The sequence below is a fragment of the Drosophila hydei genome, unplaced genomic scaffold (genome assembly GCF_003285905.1).
Source record: "Drosophila hydei strain 15085-1641.00,03,60 unplaced genomic scaffold, DhydRS2 tig00008122-arrow-pilon, whole genome shotgun sequence".
Classification (NCBI taxonomy): domain Eukaryota; kingdom Metazoa; phylum Arthropoda; class Insecta; order Diptera; family Drosophilidae; genus Drosophila; species Drosophila hydei.
The window spans coordinates 718,780-736,520 of NW_022045833.1; the positions used below are offsets into that span (position 1 = coordinate 718,780).

General features: G+C 37.6%; 4 protein-coding genes across 4 annotated transcripts; 3 read left to right on the plus strand and 1 right to left on the minus strand.

Annotated features, from left to right (window-relative positions):
* The first annotated feature begins 2,019 nt into the window (after nucleotides 1–2,019).
* On the plus strand, nucleotides 2,020–3,351 carry LOC111600631 (prenylated Rab acceptor protein 1). The gene is made up of 3 exons (XM_023316834.2): nucleotides 2,020–2,488; nucleotides 2,551–2,757; nucleotides 2,830–3,351. The coding sequence occupies exons 1-3, from the start codon at nucleotides 2,397–2,399 to the stop codon at nucleotides 3,113–3,115; spliced, it is 585 nt and encodes a 194-aa protein (XP_023172602.2). The 5' UTR covers nucleotides 2,020–2,396; the 3' UTR covers nucleotides 3,116–3,351.
* On the minus strand, nucleotides 3,114–6,322 carry LOC111600629 (peptidyl-alpha-hydroxyglycine alpha-amidating lyase 1). The gene is made up of 6 exons (XM_023316832.2): nucleotides 6,051–6,322; nucleotides 5,686–5,848; nucleotides 5,392–5,632; nucleotides 4,821–5,320; nucleotides 4,310–4,762; nucleotides 3,114–3,808 (listed from the first exon to the last, which is right to left on the minus strand). The coding sequence occupies exons 1-6, from the start codon at nucleotides 6,171–6,173 to the stop codon at nucleotides 3,645–3,647; spliced, it is 1,644 nt and encodes a 547-aa protein (XP_023172600.2). The 5' UTR covers nucleotides 6,174–6,322; the 3' UTR covers nucleotides 3,114–3,644.
* A 113-nt stretch (nucleotides 6,323–6,435) lies between these two features.
* On the plus strand, nucleotides 6,436–8,117 carry LOC111600630 (venom serine carboxypeptidase-like). Its single transcript, XM_023316833.2, has one exon. The coding sequence runs from the start codon at nucleotides 6,588–6,590 to the stop codon at nucleotides 7,986–7,988; it is 1,401 nt and encodes a 466-aa protein (XP_023172601.2). The 5' UTR covers nucleotides 6,436–6,587; the 3' UTR covers nucleotides 7,989–8,117.
* A 4,390-nt stretch (nucleotides 8,118–12,507) lies between these two features.
* LOC111600713 (maternal effect protein staufen) lies at nucleotides 12,508–15,748 on the plus strand (the record flags this gene model as incomplete). The annotated part of the gene is made up of 5 exons (XM_023316970.2): nucleotides 12,508–13,260; nucleotides 13,327–14,692; nucleotides 14,757–14,960; nucleotides 15,024–15,400; nucleotides 15,474–15,748. Coding segments are annotated over 5 exons (2,883 nt in total), but the record flags the coding sequence as incomplete, so codon positions are not given.
* Nucleotides 15,749–17,741: the final 1,993 nt, after the last annotated feature.

Genomic DNA, 17,741 nt, shown 5'->3' on the forward strand with positions numbered 1-17,741 from the left:
ATATATATATATAAATATATATATATATATATATATATATATATTATATGTGAATGTTGATTCGAGATATTTCGCCAAGCAGTAGGCATCAGATTTGTAGTCATTTCAAATACAACAACTAATTGTTCATTTTGTTTTGAATGTCAACAGCAGAGTCTTTTTGAAAGCACATTTAAAACTATATAGTGCATATATTTGTATACAGTATATATATCAAAAATATTCATACATAAATGTATTAAAAGTTATTATTATGTGTACAAGTTCACTCCATCGAGAAACAGAAAAAAAATGAATGAATAAAACTCAAGCATCACAGAAAGGCAGCTACTTAGCAGATATATAGATGTATATCTATATCGTTTAGATACCGCCCATCAAATGCTTACGAGACTTAGACAATTGCAAATATGATATAAAATGAAAGCTATATACTAATATAGTCCAACCATATGTAGAGACAAATTTGACGCGCAAACAATGACACAAATAAATAATATTTAATAACAAAATATATCAAAGAAATATATATTAATTATATATACATATATATAACATATATCTACATATATGAAATATAAATTTTGAGCACATTTAGTGTATATGAATGGTAACTTGATAAATCTTTTTTGAAATGTATTTTCAAATTTTTTCATAGAGCCCAATTAACACACACACAAAAGAAACTAAAGCAAAAACATTTGCCAAAACGAGCTAAATGCACAATCTTTATCTCAATTTTATCTTTATCTAACTCACACTTGAACAATTTACTGTACACATTTGCAGCTTCGTTTTGTTGTTGTTGTTATCATAGTTTAATTTCTATACACAGAGACAAAGTTGAAAAAGAAAGCAAAAAAGAAAAAGATTTCCAAAGTTACTAATTGAATGTCAGCAAAAAATATTCATGATATTTATTATTGTGCATGAGCATGTCTACGAATAAAGCATATACTTAAATGTGTTTCAGTGTAAAAACAATAAATGAAAATAACTAAGACAAATATTCTTTAAAAAATCTATAGATGTGATTATATAATATATATATGTAAGGCAAATACAAAATACAGTAAAAAAGAAACAAAAAACGAAACGAAACAGAAAAAAACGCGAAAGAAAAAAAAAACGTAAATGAAATTTGCATTGTATTGAATCAAAATATTATTATAAATGTATTTACCTAAATATATAAACATATATATATTGGTGTACGTACAAACTGCAGTTTGACAAAGAATTTAATGAAAACTCTTATATGAACAAAATAAATATATATATATATATTGCTATACAGTTATTAATGTAAAAATATATAATCGAGGTCTCGCACAATGCGTTTTCAAATTGTCACAAATATGTAACGGTATTTAAAATCAAATGATGTCGCATGAGGCCTCGAAAAAAAAACATTTATTGGTTTTATTTCCTTGTCTGTTGGGGTTTTTCAAATTTTAATATATCGATTATTAGTTCACTTTAAGAACAAATAGCTCGCATAACGAACTACTTTTGTAAGTCTCGAGCTGCATTTTGATTAGTCGCATACTTAGTCGACTCTATCCCTGTCAACACATTTTTTTCGAAATGTTACATAACGATACTTTGTTAAATCAGCTATTCTGAGTCTTCAAATTTATCCAACAATTTTATATCATTTTCGCGAGTTTGCGCTATTGTGATATTGCTCTTCGTGATTTACATTTAGATACTTTTCTAAGCTTAAGAATTACCCATTATATATTGCTAAACATAATATTAGTATTGTACAATGTTTTTTCCAGCTTGCTTTAGTGCTCAGTCAACTGTGTTTTTTTTTGATGTCTTATACATCGATATTTTTTATTTTAAAAACGAATAGTTCTCGCATTTAAGCTACTTTTCGAAGAGTATCAAGATACATTTCGATAGCTCGCTCCGGGATTGCTTATTTGAATATCGATAATAGTCGCGCCACTTTCAAACAGTGTTGTAAAAGTAAAACAGCTGTTTGTAACAAAGTTTGCATTGCTTACGCTGTATGATTTAGAGTTGACAGGCTGTATGTGCTTGCCACATCAGAGCAAGTTGTTGCTTTTTGTTGTGTGTTTAAAAACAATAACACCCAATCAAAGCTTAAAAATTTTGTTACTATAAATTAATAGTATGTTTTAGGCAGTAATAGCACAGTTGTGTGGTGCTCGGTTGTTTAGAAATGTGTAAATAACTTGCCAATTGTCACAGCATTGAACACGTCAGATCTTTCAGCGCAGCATCCGTTACCGATAAAAAGCCCAAAGAATCAAAAGAGTTCTTTATCAATCGGAACCGGAGGACTACAGCTGAGTAAGGCTAAGCAAATCAGTAAAAAAAATTTATTTTGACGAAACAGAGAGAGCGCTGTAAAAGGACCAAACATGGCTGAAACTAATATTGATGTCAGCGGCGAAATGGAAGTGCCATCGCGTCCAGCCGCTGGACAAAATAAGTTCAATATTGATCTGGAAAAGTAAGTAGAAGAGCCCAACTAAACTAAACTTAAGATACACATACATAATTGGCTATCCTTAGCTTATCCGTATTGCAGAATTTACCCTCGCCATTGGAGCTGGTGCACTCGGTGCGACGATCGCTGCGTCCATGGACGGTGTTCTTTAACTTGAACAATTTCAAGAGTGCTGTCAGCATGCAACGCATGAAAAATCGTGTTTCGCGTAATATAACATATTTCCAAAGCAACTATATATTCATATTTTTTGTACTGATGATATACTGTCTGTAAGTATGATTATTTACATCTTCAATAACAGCTGTTTAAATAATGCTCCATTTTTTTTGTTGCTGCTGCAGAATTACATCGCCACTGACTCTGTTGGTCGTAGCCGCAGTTGCCTTTGGCTGTCATAAGATACAATCGGTGAATAAGGAAGTCAGTATTGCGGGCTGTCAGGTAACACCACAGCAGCAGGTACTGGCTCTCAACGTGGGTGCGGCACCTTTGCTGTTATTAGCTGGCGCTGGAGCCGTTCTATTTTGGACACTGGGCGCCTCCTGCTTTGTCATCTTCATGCATGCGATATTCTACAATATTGATGCGATTGTGACCGAGGAAAATGAAGGCTTTTTGGATGTCTAATCGACGAACGACAACGAATTAACTATAATCTTAAATTCGTATAGCAAATTAGTTTTGCCACACAGGGGCCTTATTAGACAATAAGTTGGAATTTCTAACATATATATATATTTCCATATATATATATATTTTTTTAGTATATAATCTTAACCATATCCGATATGTAATTAAGTTTTATCAGCAGCGCAAAAAAAATCTGCATTCAACGTATTGACAAAATACACAGCAAGAAACGACTTAATTTGTTTATATATATATTGTTGTATATATATTTTTTTTAATAATTGCACATAAATAATGTATATATGTATAATGTGTACTTAAAACAATTTTGGCAAGAGTAGAAAATGCGGAATGGTTGAAAACAGTATGCACATAGCTAAATTAAATAAATAATATTTATATAAAATAAATTCACTGAGGTATTTAGAACTAGAACTACATGAATGGCGCATAGTTAGCTTTACAAAATAGATAAGTCTCTTGGTCCAGGTGTGTGTGTGAATTTATGTTTGTGTATGTGTGGAAACTAGGCGTAATGCGAGAGTGATGTCGTCTCCTGCTCCTGCTCCTCATCACTAGCATTCTGATCGAGCTTCTCAAAACCATTCCGATCAATCAGGCCGCCTAGCTTGAAGCCCTCGGTCTTCTCCCAGGCATGCCGGCGACTGTGTGTGCCAAAGGGAAGGCAACCTGTTAAATCACAAAATTGAACAGGTAAAATCGAGTAATAAAAAAGACACCACACAGAAACACTGATATATAAATATATGTATGTACAGGCCATGCAGTTCACATTCTGTCATGCAGCAGCATTTGACTTAACATCAATTTCACAGGCTGCAATTTGAATTGAATAATAAAAAAAAGTAAACAAAAGACACTTAAGAATATAGATTATTTCTTACATAGTTATAAAATTTATGTGTATATGTATTTTGTATACAAAAATATATGTTTGTTTATAGCGCTGCACACAAGTAAAGGAGATTACAAAATGAGATTCGTTTAGAAAAAATTCTAACTGAAGGAAGGAAAAGTAAAGATCACAAGTCAACTTATAATAAACAATTGCACACAACTAGTAAATGGAACTGGAATATTATGATATTGGTTAGCACAGACTTTGATTGGATGCTGCCAGCTGGCGATAGACCAAATCACTAGGCGGCATTGCGGTGATCGCTTGATTACCTCGTTTGCGACGGCGCGCCATAATCAGCGCCAAAACAAATGTGGAGCCAGCAAATAGCAACATCATCGATGCAACCATTATCGCTTTGCCACTGGGATGGTGCGTTGTTTGCTTTTTATCAGAGTTGTTTATTATTTCTGAAATAACTGAGGTTTCCGATGCATTTTTTACGCTGCTACTGATCTTTGAAGCAGACAAAGACATCGGCTTCGCAATGGACTTATGCACAAATTTGTGTATACGCATGGGATTCAGTTCAGCCACATAGATTGAATTGCCGTCATCGGTGACGGCCACATCGTGAGGATTCTGGAACTCAAAATTGTTCGGACCGAACTTGGAGACCAATTGCTTGGTGCGCATGCTCATCACAAAGCCGTGCACTTCGTTGTAATCATTTGGACCTATACCAAGCTCGGCGGTAGGTCCATTAACAATCACCAGCTCACCACCTAGCAAACAAATTTACATTAATATAATGGCAATTGTGTTAACCAAGTCAAGTCTCACCTGCTGCAGGTGTATAGGCCATGCTAAACAGACGATCGCCAATGACTGGATTATGGTATTGCGAATGGAAACTGCCATTGTTCGAGTAAAAGCATTGTACGCGGCCATTTTCACGATCAGCGGCACACAGCAGCTCTAGTTCGGGCACCAGTGTCAATGCGTGCGGTATGGCAAAGAAATTGGCTGGCGCTACATCGTAAGACATTCCAACAAAGGAACTTTGTCCCCAAACTAGTATCTGTTCGCCCTCCTTGGAATATTTGATAATGCGCGCATTGCAATAGCCATCCGCAACGAAGAAGTCTCCATTATTTAACACAGCCACTGCGGTGGGTTTACAAAATTTCTTGCCAACGCCAGGATGGAAGGCAGTGCCGAGGGTAAGAAGTGCTTTGCCTCCTTTGCCTCGGGGTGGGAACTTAAAGACCTGATGCATAGCCACATCGGTTACCCAGACATTATCCTCGGGGTCAATGCTTAAGCCGTGCGGCATGTAAAAGCTGCAATGTAACATGCACTTAATATACAGCAGGAAATCTGATACATACACATGTAATTCTAGGCAACTTACAAATTTTTACCCCACGAATAAAGCACTTTGCCCGAGTCGGACTCTAGTCCCAGCACAGTGTTCTCCTTAATGGGTCCCCTGTTGCGTTCTTGATATACGTTTGAATTGTTGAACGTTATCTGGCTCCAAATCCGATCGACTCTATGAAATATAACCACATTGCCGGCTTTATCGAAGCTAACTGCAGTGACGGCGCCCAGTTTCACGTTATTCGCTGGCCAGGCATTCTGGTATACATAAGCTGAAAATTGAGAAGTTAAGTATGGCTTAGCTGTAAATAAATAGTTTACTCACTAGTGTTCAGTTTGGCCAGCTCTGTTTTCACATCAGTAACTTCCTGCTTGGCACGTTGTAACCAATTCGGTGCAGCAGCACCGACGCCTTTCAGCAATGGGTGCAAAGGGGACTCGCGGTTGCTCCCAATGCCAATATCATACTTTTGTAGATTAGTTATATGCTGTGAAAAGATTAGCGTGTATAATTAGTTCAATGTCTACGATTTTTTGCCACGGTAGCACAAATTATTCTAAGCAGTCTTTCACACACACATATGCTAACATGTGTGCTTGCGTCTGACGTCACAAAACAAAATCAAAACATATGTTATTTTATTTATCATGCAGCTAATGAACTATTAAAGCAATTATCATAGAATTTACCTCGGTTACAGCCAATGGACAAATGCTGCTCAAAAGGACGCCAATTAAGACCAGGTAAATGAAACTGATACGCATACAGTTATTATAATTGATAACGTTGATTTTGTTGTTGAATAGCGTCATTGTTTGCGCATGAACTGGAATGTTGGTTGTTGTTGGCGAACTACTTAGGTAGAGCTTCAATTCCTATGCAATATACGGACTTTACTTCTACATACGCTTTGCAAATAAATGACTTATGTGGTTGCAGCAGCCATTTTAACTGGTTGATTGTTCGAACAGCTGTTAAGAGTGACCAGCTGAAATTGGACAAATAAATGGTCAACCTAACGATAAGTTTCGAAAATGTATCGTTTTTAAGTGTGTATAAAAACGGTTCAAGACTTATTTTTTATTTAGTCTGTATATTTGTTAGAAACAAGTCGCATTTGTATTATAAAAACTAATTGAAGCAGCCGTGATTAAGATTATAAACAATACACAACAGAACTGTTGTAAACCACAGTTGCTTCGTACACTAAAATAACAACGTTTACCATGAATATTGTAAATCATTGCCTATTTTTAATAATAGCAGCTGTTGCGTATGACAGCGGATTTAACTTTAGTGGAATATTTCCAAAAGTCAATAGTTACAAGCATGGCACTGATCCCGGCGATCCATTGTTTGTGACGCCTCTCCTGAATAATCAATCCATATCCAGACAACAGGTGAGGGCTATGGCGCGTGTTGTAGGAAAACAATTTCTAAAAGTCGAAAGTTATGCGGGTTACTTGACCGTGAACGAGACTTACAATTCCTGCTTATTTTTTTGGTATTTTCCTGCCGAGCGTAATGCGAGAATTGCGCCTGTTCTGCTCTGGCTTCAAGGAGGTCCCGGTGCATCCTCGTTAATTGGACTCTTTATTGAGAATGGCCCATTTAAGGTGATCAGTCCAATGAAGCTGCAGAAACGAAAATTTAGTTGGACGAGCACACAGAATGTGATCTTCATAGATAATCCTGTGGGCGCTGGCTTTAGCTTTGCAGATGATGATCAAGGATATGCGCGCAACGAACGCGATGTGGCCGAAAATCTTTATAAGGCAATGGTTCAACTATACAAATTATTCGACTGGAGCAGTTCGTCGGGATTCTGGATCACTGGCGAATCCTATGCAGGCAAATACATACCTGCGTTAGCCTTTTATCTACATCAGGTTCAAGCTGACCAGAATCCCATGTACAATATACCGTTGAAAGGTCTAATCATCGGCAATGGTCTCTCAGATCCTGTGCATCAGCTCAAATATGGCGATTATCTTTATCAACTGGGACTCATCGATGATAATGGCTTGGAGAAGTTTCATGTTGCCGAAGCAGCTGCAGTTGATTGTATTCAAAGAAGGGACATGGAATGTGCTGCTGATATATTCTACTCTCTAATCCTGGGTTCTGCGTCAACGCCTTCGCTGTTTACGAACTTGACGGGCTTCAGTTGGTATTACAATTATATGCAAAGTCAGGACGTGGATTTTATTGCGAATCTCGCCAGCTTTGTGCAGACAAATGTCAATCGTCGCGCCCTTCATGTGGGCAAAAAGTCCTTTAATGATATACATAAGGTGAAGAAACTTTTGAAGAATGATATGATGGATAGTGTGGCACCCTTGATAGAAGAGCTGTTGAAGCATTATATTGTGTGCATATATGCTGGGCAACTGGACATTATTGTTCCCTATCCATTGATAAGAAATTTTTTGAAACATTTGCAATTCCCGGGCTCGGAGGATTACAAGAAGGCAGCTCGTCGAATTTGGAAGGTTGATGGAGAAATAGCTGGTTATGTGAAGCAAGCTGGAAATTTAATCGAAATACTAATTCGGAATGCTGGACATATGACGCCGTTGGATCAGCCCAAGTGGATGTATGAGATGATTACACTCTTGACTCACTAGCCATTAACTGAACTATTTACACCTGGTAAATGCCATTTACTTGAATCACATTCGGAATTACTACTTAAATAACAATAGATAAGCTTTGTGTAACTCCAAATATTATATCTAATAAAAGTCAGGAATATTACGGAATTGTTAGCCTATTTATTTTCTTAATCTAAAAGTTACACTTACGTTTGAATTCCAACGTTAATAACTTTTTGTGATTACTTTTAATTTATCATTGAGCTCTTTACTCAAATTGGCACTGTTAATTAACATGCGCTATGCAACACTGGATTTCGTCGTTTTCAAGCACTGAAATGCGCAACACACACATACCCCGCTTCCCGCTTTGCCTAAATGCCATTATTATTTTTCGAGTTTCATCCACAGCCACAGTGCAAATTACTGCCGCACGTTAATAAATTAAAATATTTAACAATAATAATGCAAAACTAAAGCTTAAACATAGCTTTAAACGTTCATCAACTTAATTTAAGTGTTAAAATAGTTATAGTGTCGATAAATCGCCAAAAAAGAAAATACAAATACAAAACAAAATAGTCTTAAATAAATATAAAAAAGAACGTCTCAAGGCACGCAGCTAAAAAGAGGTCGTCGTCGTTGTAATCGTTCTATTTGTTGTTATTTGTCAGCGTCACATGCGCTTCTGCTGTCGCTGTTAAATAAGTTTCACATGTACAGCGAATGTGCATACCCTATAACTGCAACTGGCCCACTGCATGCAAACTAAAGTACAAAAATACATTGCGAAGACTTTAAAGGTGAGTGCACGGCTTCAATACAAAATGTACAACAAAAAAATTGAAACTGTTATGCCATATGCGACAGTGGCGTAGTCGAACGGGGGGCAATGGACGCGTGAACGGGCGAGCGAGTGAGCGAGAACCTGATTTGATCAAATTGCAGCTGCATTTTATCGAATTTCAACAGTAAAAACAACCACAATATAAGAAACTAGAAAAGTGCAACAAGACATTTAGATATATGGTATATGGGCAATTGGTAGGGTGCATGCAACCGAATGCCTTACTCCGTTTTTGGTGGTTGCAATGCGCCCCTTCTGCCTTCTGCCTGTCACAATTTGATTTAGGCACGTCTCCTTGTCTCGCTCTCGTCTCCTTCTACTTCTACTTCTTCGACTTCTTGTGCTGCATTGCATTTTAAATTGCAGTTTACATGTTGCTAAAAACTCCACGCACAATTGCAAGACAAAGAGACACCATTTGTTTGCATTGTGTTGCCAATAAAAATATTTGCATTGTTAACGCGCTCTTTACCATACATTGCAGCTGTACAGCAACAGCAACAGCAGAAGCAATCACAACAACAACAACTACAACTACAACTAAAGGAGGATCAAGAAGGATCATGCAGCATCATGTGCATGCACCCAGAGCAGCTCCACATTTGCGGCATCAGAGTCATTTGGCATTGCCATTTCCCGGCATGGAGCAACATTTGAGCGCATTAACAGCAACTGCACCACAACAACAACAGCAGCAGCAACAACAGCAACAGCCGCCACCGCAACGGGAACATGGACGGTAAGCAATGCTATGTAGATGGAGGCAACGCTCTTAGCTTATTTGGGTAAAGACGCCGTCTTGTCTAGGCTCTTGGTCTTCTTTCTTCATACGTTGCGGCAATTATGTTAATTCCTGTCACTGACAATCGCCTGTGAGACTCATCATTCCATTTTCTCAACTCATAAATTATAATTTCAGTGGCTCTTTGTTCTTTAGCGCTCAGCATGACTTCCGCTCGATAACGGGTTTCTAGCGACAACAGCAACAACAACAACATCAGCAGGCTACAATTATCCTTGACGTTCGTTAGGATTCGCCAGTTTCTCTTATTTTATATATTTTTTGCTCTGTTTGTCGCCTTTTGTACGATCAGATGTTTCGCTCAGAGTTCAACCTAACCGACCCGCCAGTTGCTCTGCAGTCGCTGTTCGTCTCGCATCCGTTGCGAACGTTTCGAAGTTAACGTTTTGTTTTATGCTGAAGCATGTAAAAGACTTGTGTCAGGTGATGATGCGAGCATTTCTAATAACTAAATGCTTGATAACTGCATTACAAAGTGAGCTATTAGCGCAAATCTATATATATATATATAAAGAGAGAGAGAGAGAGAGAGAAAGGATGCATTGTGCAAACAGTTGTGAAAGTTTATAGTGAATATAGTGAATTAAAATAACAAAATGAATAACAAGTTTCCATATTTTAAAATTTCTCTAATCATTCTTTTATAATAGGAATGGCAGAGATCTAATATAGATCTCAAAGACCTGAAAAGCTGCCCAATTTGTTTTCTTTCAAATCTTATTGCATTTCATAATACTCATAAATGTTGAAAGCAAATTCTTTAAAAAACTTCAAGAAATGATCTCGCGAAAAGTGTTGAAATCTGTCTTGATATTGTATATGAAGCATTAAGACATAAATTTGTGCAGTGCTTAAAATTTTACTTTTGTTAGAGAATCTAAATTCCATTAAAAATAAACTGTTTTACAAAAGTTTAAACTATTTCTGAAAGAAAGTAAAATTGTAAACAAGTGAGATACTTGAACTGATTATAATATGAAATGTTTAATAATATAAAAAAGTCAGCTAAGACGTACTTATTCCCTGCATAGGAAAGGACTTGTCTAAATACCTAGATTGTTATAGCATTTATTTCAAACAAATTGTTAGCAGAAAGAAGAAATCTTTTAAACTTGTTCAATATATATATACTTATTATGTAACTATATATAAAATAAGATATATCAAAACCTATACAGTGTCTTGTCATCTTGCTCAATAAGGAAGTTTCTGAACAAGTGCCGAAAAAATTTTTAAAAAAATTTTACATATATTTATACAAAATAGGAATTTTTGAGCTGCTTCTAAACTCTGCCTAATTTCGCAATATTTTTAAATAATCCAATTAAACAATGCATTCAGTTCCGTTTCCTGTTTGCCATTTCGTAGACTTATGCAAATTGCAGCTACTTGAGCACTGCACTTCACTTAAGCAGCTTTGTTTAATCTCAGCTCGCTGGGATAATTGTTTAATAGATTTGAAAATTAACTCGACGAGTGCCTAATACATAGAGGCTTATTGGCCACGAAGTGGGCATCCACAGATGTGCAGGATTTCCATGTGTAAGCCCATTCTCTGTTTCTCTCTCTCGCTCTCTCACTTTAACTCTATCTAGCTTTTGGGTAGGTGCGTCTCAATTGAAGCTGACAGTTGGCGAAAAATGACACGATGCGTAAAAGAATGCGGCTTTTGTGCTTTGTTAGGGATTTCTGCTATTGTTAAGGCCTTACCGCTGTTGTCTGTAGCTGCTGCAGCAACAACAACAACAACAGCAACAAGGGCCATGGCGCAAAGGGTGAACCGCTGTGTTGCCTTTGACCGTGTGTTTTCTTTTTGTTTTGTTATTTTTGTTTTCGATGGCCACTCAATATGGCTTTTTATGTACTTAGCCCCAGCACTTTGTGTGCGCTCGAGCAGTTCAGTTTAGAATAGTTGGAGAGACGTAAAAGTTCTAGAAAGCGTTTCAGAATGTATTAGAATTTTGAATACATTTATCATTCATTATAAATTTATAATGCATTAAAGAACGAGATATATATTTATTATAATTATTTTCTATTGTATTTTGTTTATTGTCTCTTTCAATTGAAAATATTTAAATATTTTGTAGTCTTTTCTTTTTACTTTTATTATATATTTTTAAATTTTTACTTTTATTCATTATTAAATTTTCTCCACTTTTTTTCTTCACTTTTTTCATAATATATATTTATATTTTTATTTTAATTTAATTTAGTTATTTTTATTTATTTTTTTATAAATGTTTATTTATTATTTTAACATATATTTTTATTCCATATTTCATTTATATTAATATTTTTCTTTATATTTTGTTAATTTATATCTGACTTAGAAATTTTAACTTACTTAACTATTTGTATTTAAATTGTTTGTTTTATATAAAACTCTTTTTATTATTGAATTATTATTATTCTTATCCTTTACCTGGCTGTATAAGTTAGCTCTGCTTAAAATTCATCAGACTGGCTTTTCATTATTTCAATATTTATTTTTCAAATTTAAGGTTCAACTTTGTTTCAAGAAAACTAAAAAAAAAGATTTTAGCGTAGTTGCAGTTGGTGCTAAATTTAGATAAAGCTGTCTTCAGAAAACAAATAATTGTTGGATTGTAGAGAGAATTGTTTCGTTACATGGTATACATAAATGTAAATATGGTACATATGTTAATATAGCAGCCTTAGCACGTTGTTATAACTAAATTTTCAATATCAAAATTATGGTAAACAATTGATGCGAATTGTTAAGACTATTAAACAAATGCTGTTGTTTCTTTTATCAAAGTCCGTTATATTTTATACACACTTGCAGCCTGAATCATCATCATCATCAGCCACAGCAGCAGCAGCATCATCACGCCCTTCCTCAGCAGCAGCAGCAGCAGCAGCCACAACTGAATGCCGCATATCACAACAATAACAATATTAATAGCAACAGTAATAAGAATACCAACAACAATAGCAATCAAATGCAAAAGATACGACAGCAACATCAACATCTCAGCAATGGCCATTTAGCAAAATGCAATCAAGCACCGCAGCCAGCAACTCCACAGGGATTCAATCATCCGACGGCGCTTGGTTATGGCCAGTTGCCACATCACATGACACATTTGGGCAGCTATGCGCCGCAGCCGGCGCCAGCAATGCAGAGCGGCAAACAGCCGCATTTCTACGTGAGCAGTGCCAAGCCCTCCAAGTACAATAATAGTGCTAACCCTAATAGCAATAGCGGGAGTGGCAACGGTAGTAGCTATGTGCATTCATCGAAAACCATTCTGCAGAATACCTATCGCACTGCCAAGACCAATGGCCAGGCGCCCGTTTCAGCCACAGAACCAGTAGCGACAGTGCCAGCGGCAACAACAGCAGCAGCAGCTGCTACAACGGCTGAACTATCGCTGCGCATTGTGGACAGAAGCAGCAATGGCGATAATCTTGTCTTAGGCAATGAGGAGATCTGTGAACTAGTGCCTGAGCAGGCGCCCGATTGCTGTGCGCCTTCGCCGACATCCGCAACGCAGGCAGACGATTGCAGTAGCAGCGCAGAACATCTGGATGCTGCTGGCGCGCTGTCCAATGAAGATGGCAGTACGGGACGCAGTGGCAAGGACAAGACGCCCATGTGTCTGGTCAACGAGCTGGCCAGGTACAACAAGGTAAGCAGTTAAGACCAAATATATCTATATATATATTTATTGATATCTTCTTTATGTGCCTCACAGATCACACATCAATATCGGTTGACGGGCGAACGCGGTCCAGCCCATTGCAAAACTTTTACGGTCACCTTAAAGCTGGGCGAGGAGGAGTACTCTGCAGATGGTTTCAAAATCAAGAAAGCTCAACATTTGGCCGCCTCGAAGGCCATCGAAGAGACCAAATATAAGCATCCGCCGCCAAAGATACGTCGCAACGATGAGACCAGCTCGACCCGCACACACATCACGCCTACCGTTGAGCTGAATGCGCTGGCCATGAAGCTCGGTCAGCGCACTTATTATTTGCTGGATCCCACTCAAATGCCGCCTGCAGAACAAATGCTGCCACCAGAATATGCCACACCGTTGTTGCCAACACCAGCGCCTGGTTTGCCCCCACCACCACCGCCGCCATTTGCATTACGCCGCAATGCCAATGGTAGCTATGTATTGCCTGCACCGCCCATGCATCCGCATCATGTGGCGATGCAAACGCAACGCGCCATCTACGGTCAACGTCCGTATGCGCCCAAATATCAATCACGCTTTACTTTAGCTCCAACACTGGGACCGCACATGTTGGCCGGGCCCCACGGACCGTATGCGCCCGCCCTTCCTGTGACGCCTAGCAAGATCACCCTCTTCGTGGGCAAGCAAAAGTTCGTGGGTGTTGGTCGCACACTGCAGCAGGCCAAGCACGATGCAGCGGCGAGAGCGCTGCAAGTGCTTAAGACTCAGGCGAATAGCGCAACAGATGAAGCGCTGGATGATTCCATGGATGAGGGTGACAAGAAGTCGCCCATATCGCAGGTGCATGAAATTGGCATCAGACGGAACATGACGGTGCATTTCAAGGTGCTGCGGGAAGAGGGCCCGGCGCACATGAAAAACTTCATTACAGCTTGCATTGTGGGATCTATTGTGAGTGAGGGCGAGGGCAATGGCAAAAAGATATCGAAGAAACGTGCAGCGGAAAAGATGCTGGCCGAATTGCAGAAATTGCCACCACTCACGCCCACCAAACAGACGCCCATGAAGCGCATCAAAGTGAAGACGCCCGGTAAAGGTGGTGCAGCAGCGTCGGCAGCTGCCGCGGGCATGTCAGCTGTCGCCATCACACCGCTTGCCAAGCCGGAGCGACGCAAGCGTTTGAGTGGGCATCAAAAGGATAAGTCTACGGTGGACCTAGATGATGCCGAAAATCCAATTACAAAGCTCATACAACTGCAGCAGATGCGCAAGGAAAAGGAACCCATCTTTGAGCTTATTGCTAAGAATGGCAACGAGTCGTGCAGGCGACGCGAATTCGTCATGGAGGTCTCGGCCAGCGGACGCACAGCTCGCGGCACAGGCAACAGCAAAAAGCAGGCCAAACGAAGTTCAGCCCAGGGTGAGTTAAAATTTATGATAAATGCATTTATCTCTGACAAATGCTAATTCTGCTTCGCTAATAGCGCTTCTGGAGTTACTGGAAAATCCAGAGCATAGCGTTGGAGAAATAGAGCATGCCATGGAACATAATGTGGCGACAGTTGCAACGGCAGCTGTGCCGACAGCTGCGCTGACTGTAGAACCAACTATAGGGTTGGATGTGCCCATGGTATCAACGCCTGTGGGTCCTGTGCCAGGTATTCTTATACTACGTCAGAACAAAAAACGTAAGTGCATATTTAAGGGGAAAGCGTTTTATCTTTTTACTTAATTCGAGTTTCGCACAGCAGCGAAAAAGAAAGATGCTGTGGTTGTGGTCAAAGCCAATATGGAGGCAAGTAAGGACAAGGAAGTCAAAACAGAAGCAGCAACAGCAGCAGGGGACAAGACTTCTCACAACAGCAACAGCCATGCAAACAACAACAGCAGCAGCAGCAATGAGTCCCATGCCCATGAAGCAGCAAATGAGAGCAGCCTGAACACCTCCACCGGCAGCAATACCAGCGGCGTCAGCAGCAACAGCAGTAATGCGCCGGGAGCCAGCGGCGGTGGTGGCGACAACAACAACAACAATGGTGCCGGTGGTGGTGGCGGCGGTAATGGAAGCGGCGGTGGTGTGCATATGAAAGAGCAGCTCATATATTTAAGTAAACTATTGGATTTCGAGGTGAGTAGCGGCTGTAGAAGGCGGTAGACTAAAACTAATTGCTTTCATTATTTCTCTATCTCTTTTTGTATAGGTCAACTTTTCGGACTATCCCAAGGGCAATCATAATGAGTTTTTGACAATAGTCACGCTCTCGACAACGCCGCCACAGATCTGCCATGGCGTGGGTACAAGCTGTGAGGAGTCTCAGAATGCAGCCGCACGCAATGCACTCAAAATATTAAGTGAACTTGGCCTGAATAATGCCAAGAAATAAGCCAAACTAATTAACTGCAATTTATGTATTCTTTTTATTATTTATATTGATAATGCGCGCAAGTGTATCAAAAGCAAAGAGAAAAATGCAAACAAAAAACACCCGTCCACAAATCAAACCTAAAAAAAGTAAAAACAAAGTAAAAAGTGAGAAAATGGAGAAGTGAGAAATAGAAGAAAAAACAAAAGCTGTGTGCAAGAAAAAATACGAAAGATTTAAGTATACAAAAAGAAAAGGAAGAAGAGGAAATAAAAGCAAGCAACAGTAATTTTTGAAATAGCAAATTATTAGTTAATACCTATTTATTTATTTATGTGCAAGTGTGCGCGCGATGTGCATTGTTAACTTGAATATTTGTTTTATAAAAATACAATGCTCAGACTGCGTTAATTGCTGTTATTATATTTAATTTATTTGTTGCTTAAAAATGCATAGTCACGCAACGTATTGAACAGAAAGCGAAACCAAGAACAGAATTAGAGCCACAGCTCAACTGCGAAACTAAATAAATTATCAATCAAAATGTATAATATTGCAGCACACACCCACACACACACACACACATTTACACCCACAAACTATATATTAAATATATATATATTTAAGGCACTTGAATTGAATTGATGAACAAATTATATTAAAAGAAAATATTTATTAACTGCATGCGGCTGTTGAGAGGCTTATGCAATGCTTTCAAAAAATAAATACAAAAATTTGTTTGCCACATATTTGAAAGACACTAAAAAACAAAAACAAAACAAAAAATTTGTAAACTGCACACGCTTGTGAAAATTTTTAATTTATTTTTTCAAAGCCAGTAAACGGAGCATAAGAACTGCTGCTGCTTGTGGTAAAATGTATGATGGAACTCGTCGAATAATGAATCTATATAATACTATTATTAATAATATATATATATATATGAAAAGGAAACAAAATATATATTTGTAAGCCTTAACAATTACAACAATCAAGCAACTAATTGTGCAGCTAAACAAATTTCACGCTAACATTTCAATACACAAATTTTCGATTTTCGTCAGCGTTTTGTAAATTGCGAATTGAGAGCTTGAAATTTGTTGCAGCCCAACTGTGCCACAATTTGTGGCAACAATCTGCTTTTGCTGCGAATTGTGGCCAATTGTTGTGACAATTGTTGGCTTGTAGTTGCTAATGAAGAAAATACAATTTACATAATCGTTAATTATTATAATTAAATGTTTAAAAACCATTTTGTAAATGCTCAGTTTTTATTCGTTTTGGCATTTGGCTTAAAAAAACTGAGCATCTTTATGAATAGCGTGTTGTTTAAATGTTCACCCAGTTTGGTTATTATTTAACTTATGTTTTATTACACAACGATTCTATACTTTATCATCACACACACACAGTTTATATATTTGCATGTTATGAAATGAAAATTGTACAATAGTTTTTAATGAAATAATTAATTTGCCCAGTAAACAGCACAGATTAAGCGTTAAGTTGCATTATGTCAAATTGTATTTTGTGAATAACAATTCTCGTCGCAACAATGTGCATGTTTTAACTAAACACAAAATGAAATAACAAACATAAAAGGAACTAAAACTAATAATGGCAAATAATAAATAAAGTCAAGAGTCTTATATCTAAGCGATTTATATAAACACTTTTAATAACACACCCAGTATTAAAACATAAACATAAAAACGAAAAGAAACAGACACATAAATCAATAATAATTAAATATATAATAAAAATCAAATATAAATAATAATAAAAGCTTAAATCGTGCACATTGTTTGCATGCGTCGTGCCCCTCTCTTCCTCAACTGCCCTCACATTTTGTTAGAAGATTTTGCAAAATTCAAAGGGAAAACGTAAATTAGAAATAAAAGCTATCAAATTCTTGCAAAGTCTTCACAAAAATTACAATATATATAATATATAATATGATATTGTGTAACTATATTTATAAAGAAGGAAAGAAACTAATCTGTTCATTAAGACCAAATACAAAAACGAAAAACAAGAAGTTGTGAGTACAGCTAATCTACATTTATTAACTTTTAAGAAACAGCAACAATAAGTAGTAGAAGAAGA

Excerpts from the sequence above, each read along its gene's own strand:
- LOC111600631 (XM_023316834.2), top strand. The coding sequence starts at position 2,397 with ATGGCTGAAACTAATATTGATGTCAGCGGCGAAATGGAAGTGCCATCG. Across the intron at positions 2,489-2,550 it reads TTCAATATTGATCTGGAAAA|CTTATCCGTATTGCAGAATT; the intron begins GTAAGTAGAAGA and ends GGCTATCCTTAG. Across the intron at positions 2,758-2,829 it reads GTACTGATGATATACTGTCT|AATTACATCGCCACTGACTC; the intron begins GTAAGTATGATT and ends TTGCTGCTGCAG.
- LOC111600630 (XM_023316833.2), top strand. The coding sequence starts at position 6,588 with ATGAATATTGTAAATCATTGCCTATTTTTAATAATAGCAGCTGTTGCG.
- LOC111600629 (XM_023316832.2), bottom strand. The coding sequence starts at position 6,173 with ATGACGCTATTCAACAACAAAATCAACGTTATCAATTATAATAACTGT. Across the intron at positions 5,633-5,685 it reads GCTGGCCAAACTGAACACTA|CTTATGTATACCAGAATGCC; the intron begins GTGAGTAAACTA and ends CTCAATTTTCAG. Across the intron at positions 3,809-4,309 it reads GGCGCGCCGTCGCAAACGAG|GTTGCCTTCCCTTTGGCACA; the intron begins GTAATCAAGCGA and ends GTGATTTAACAG.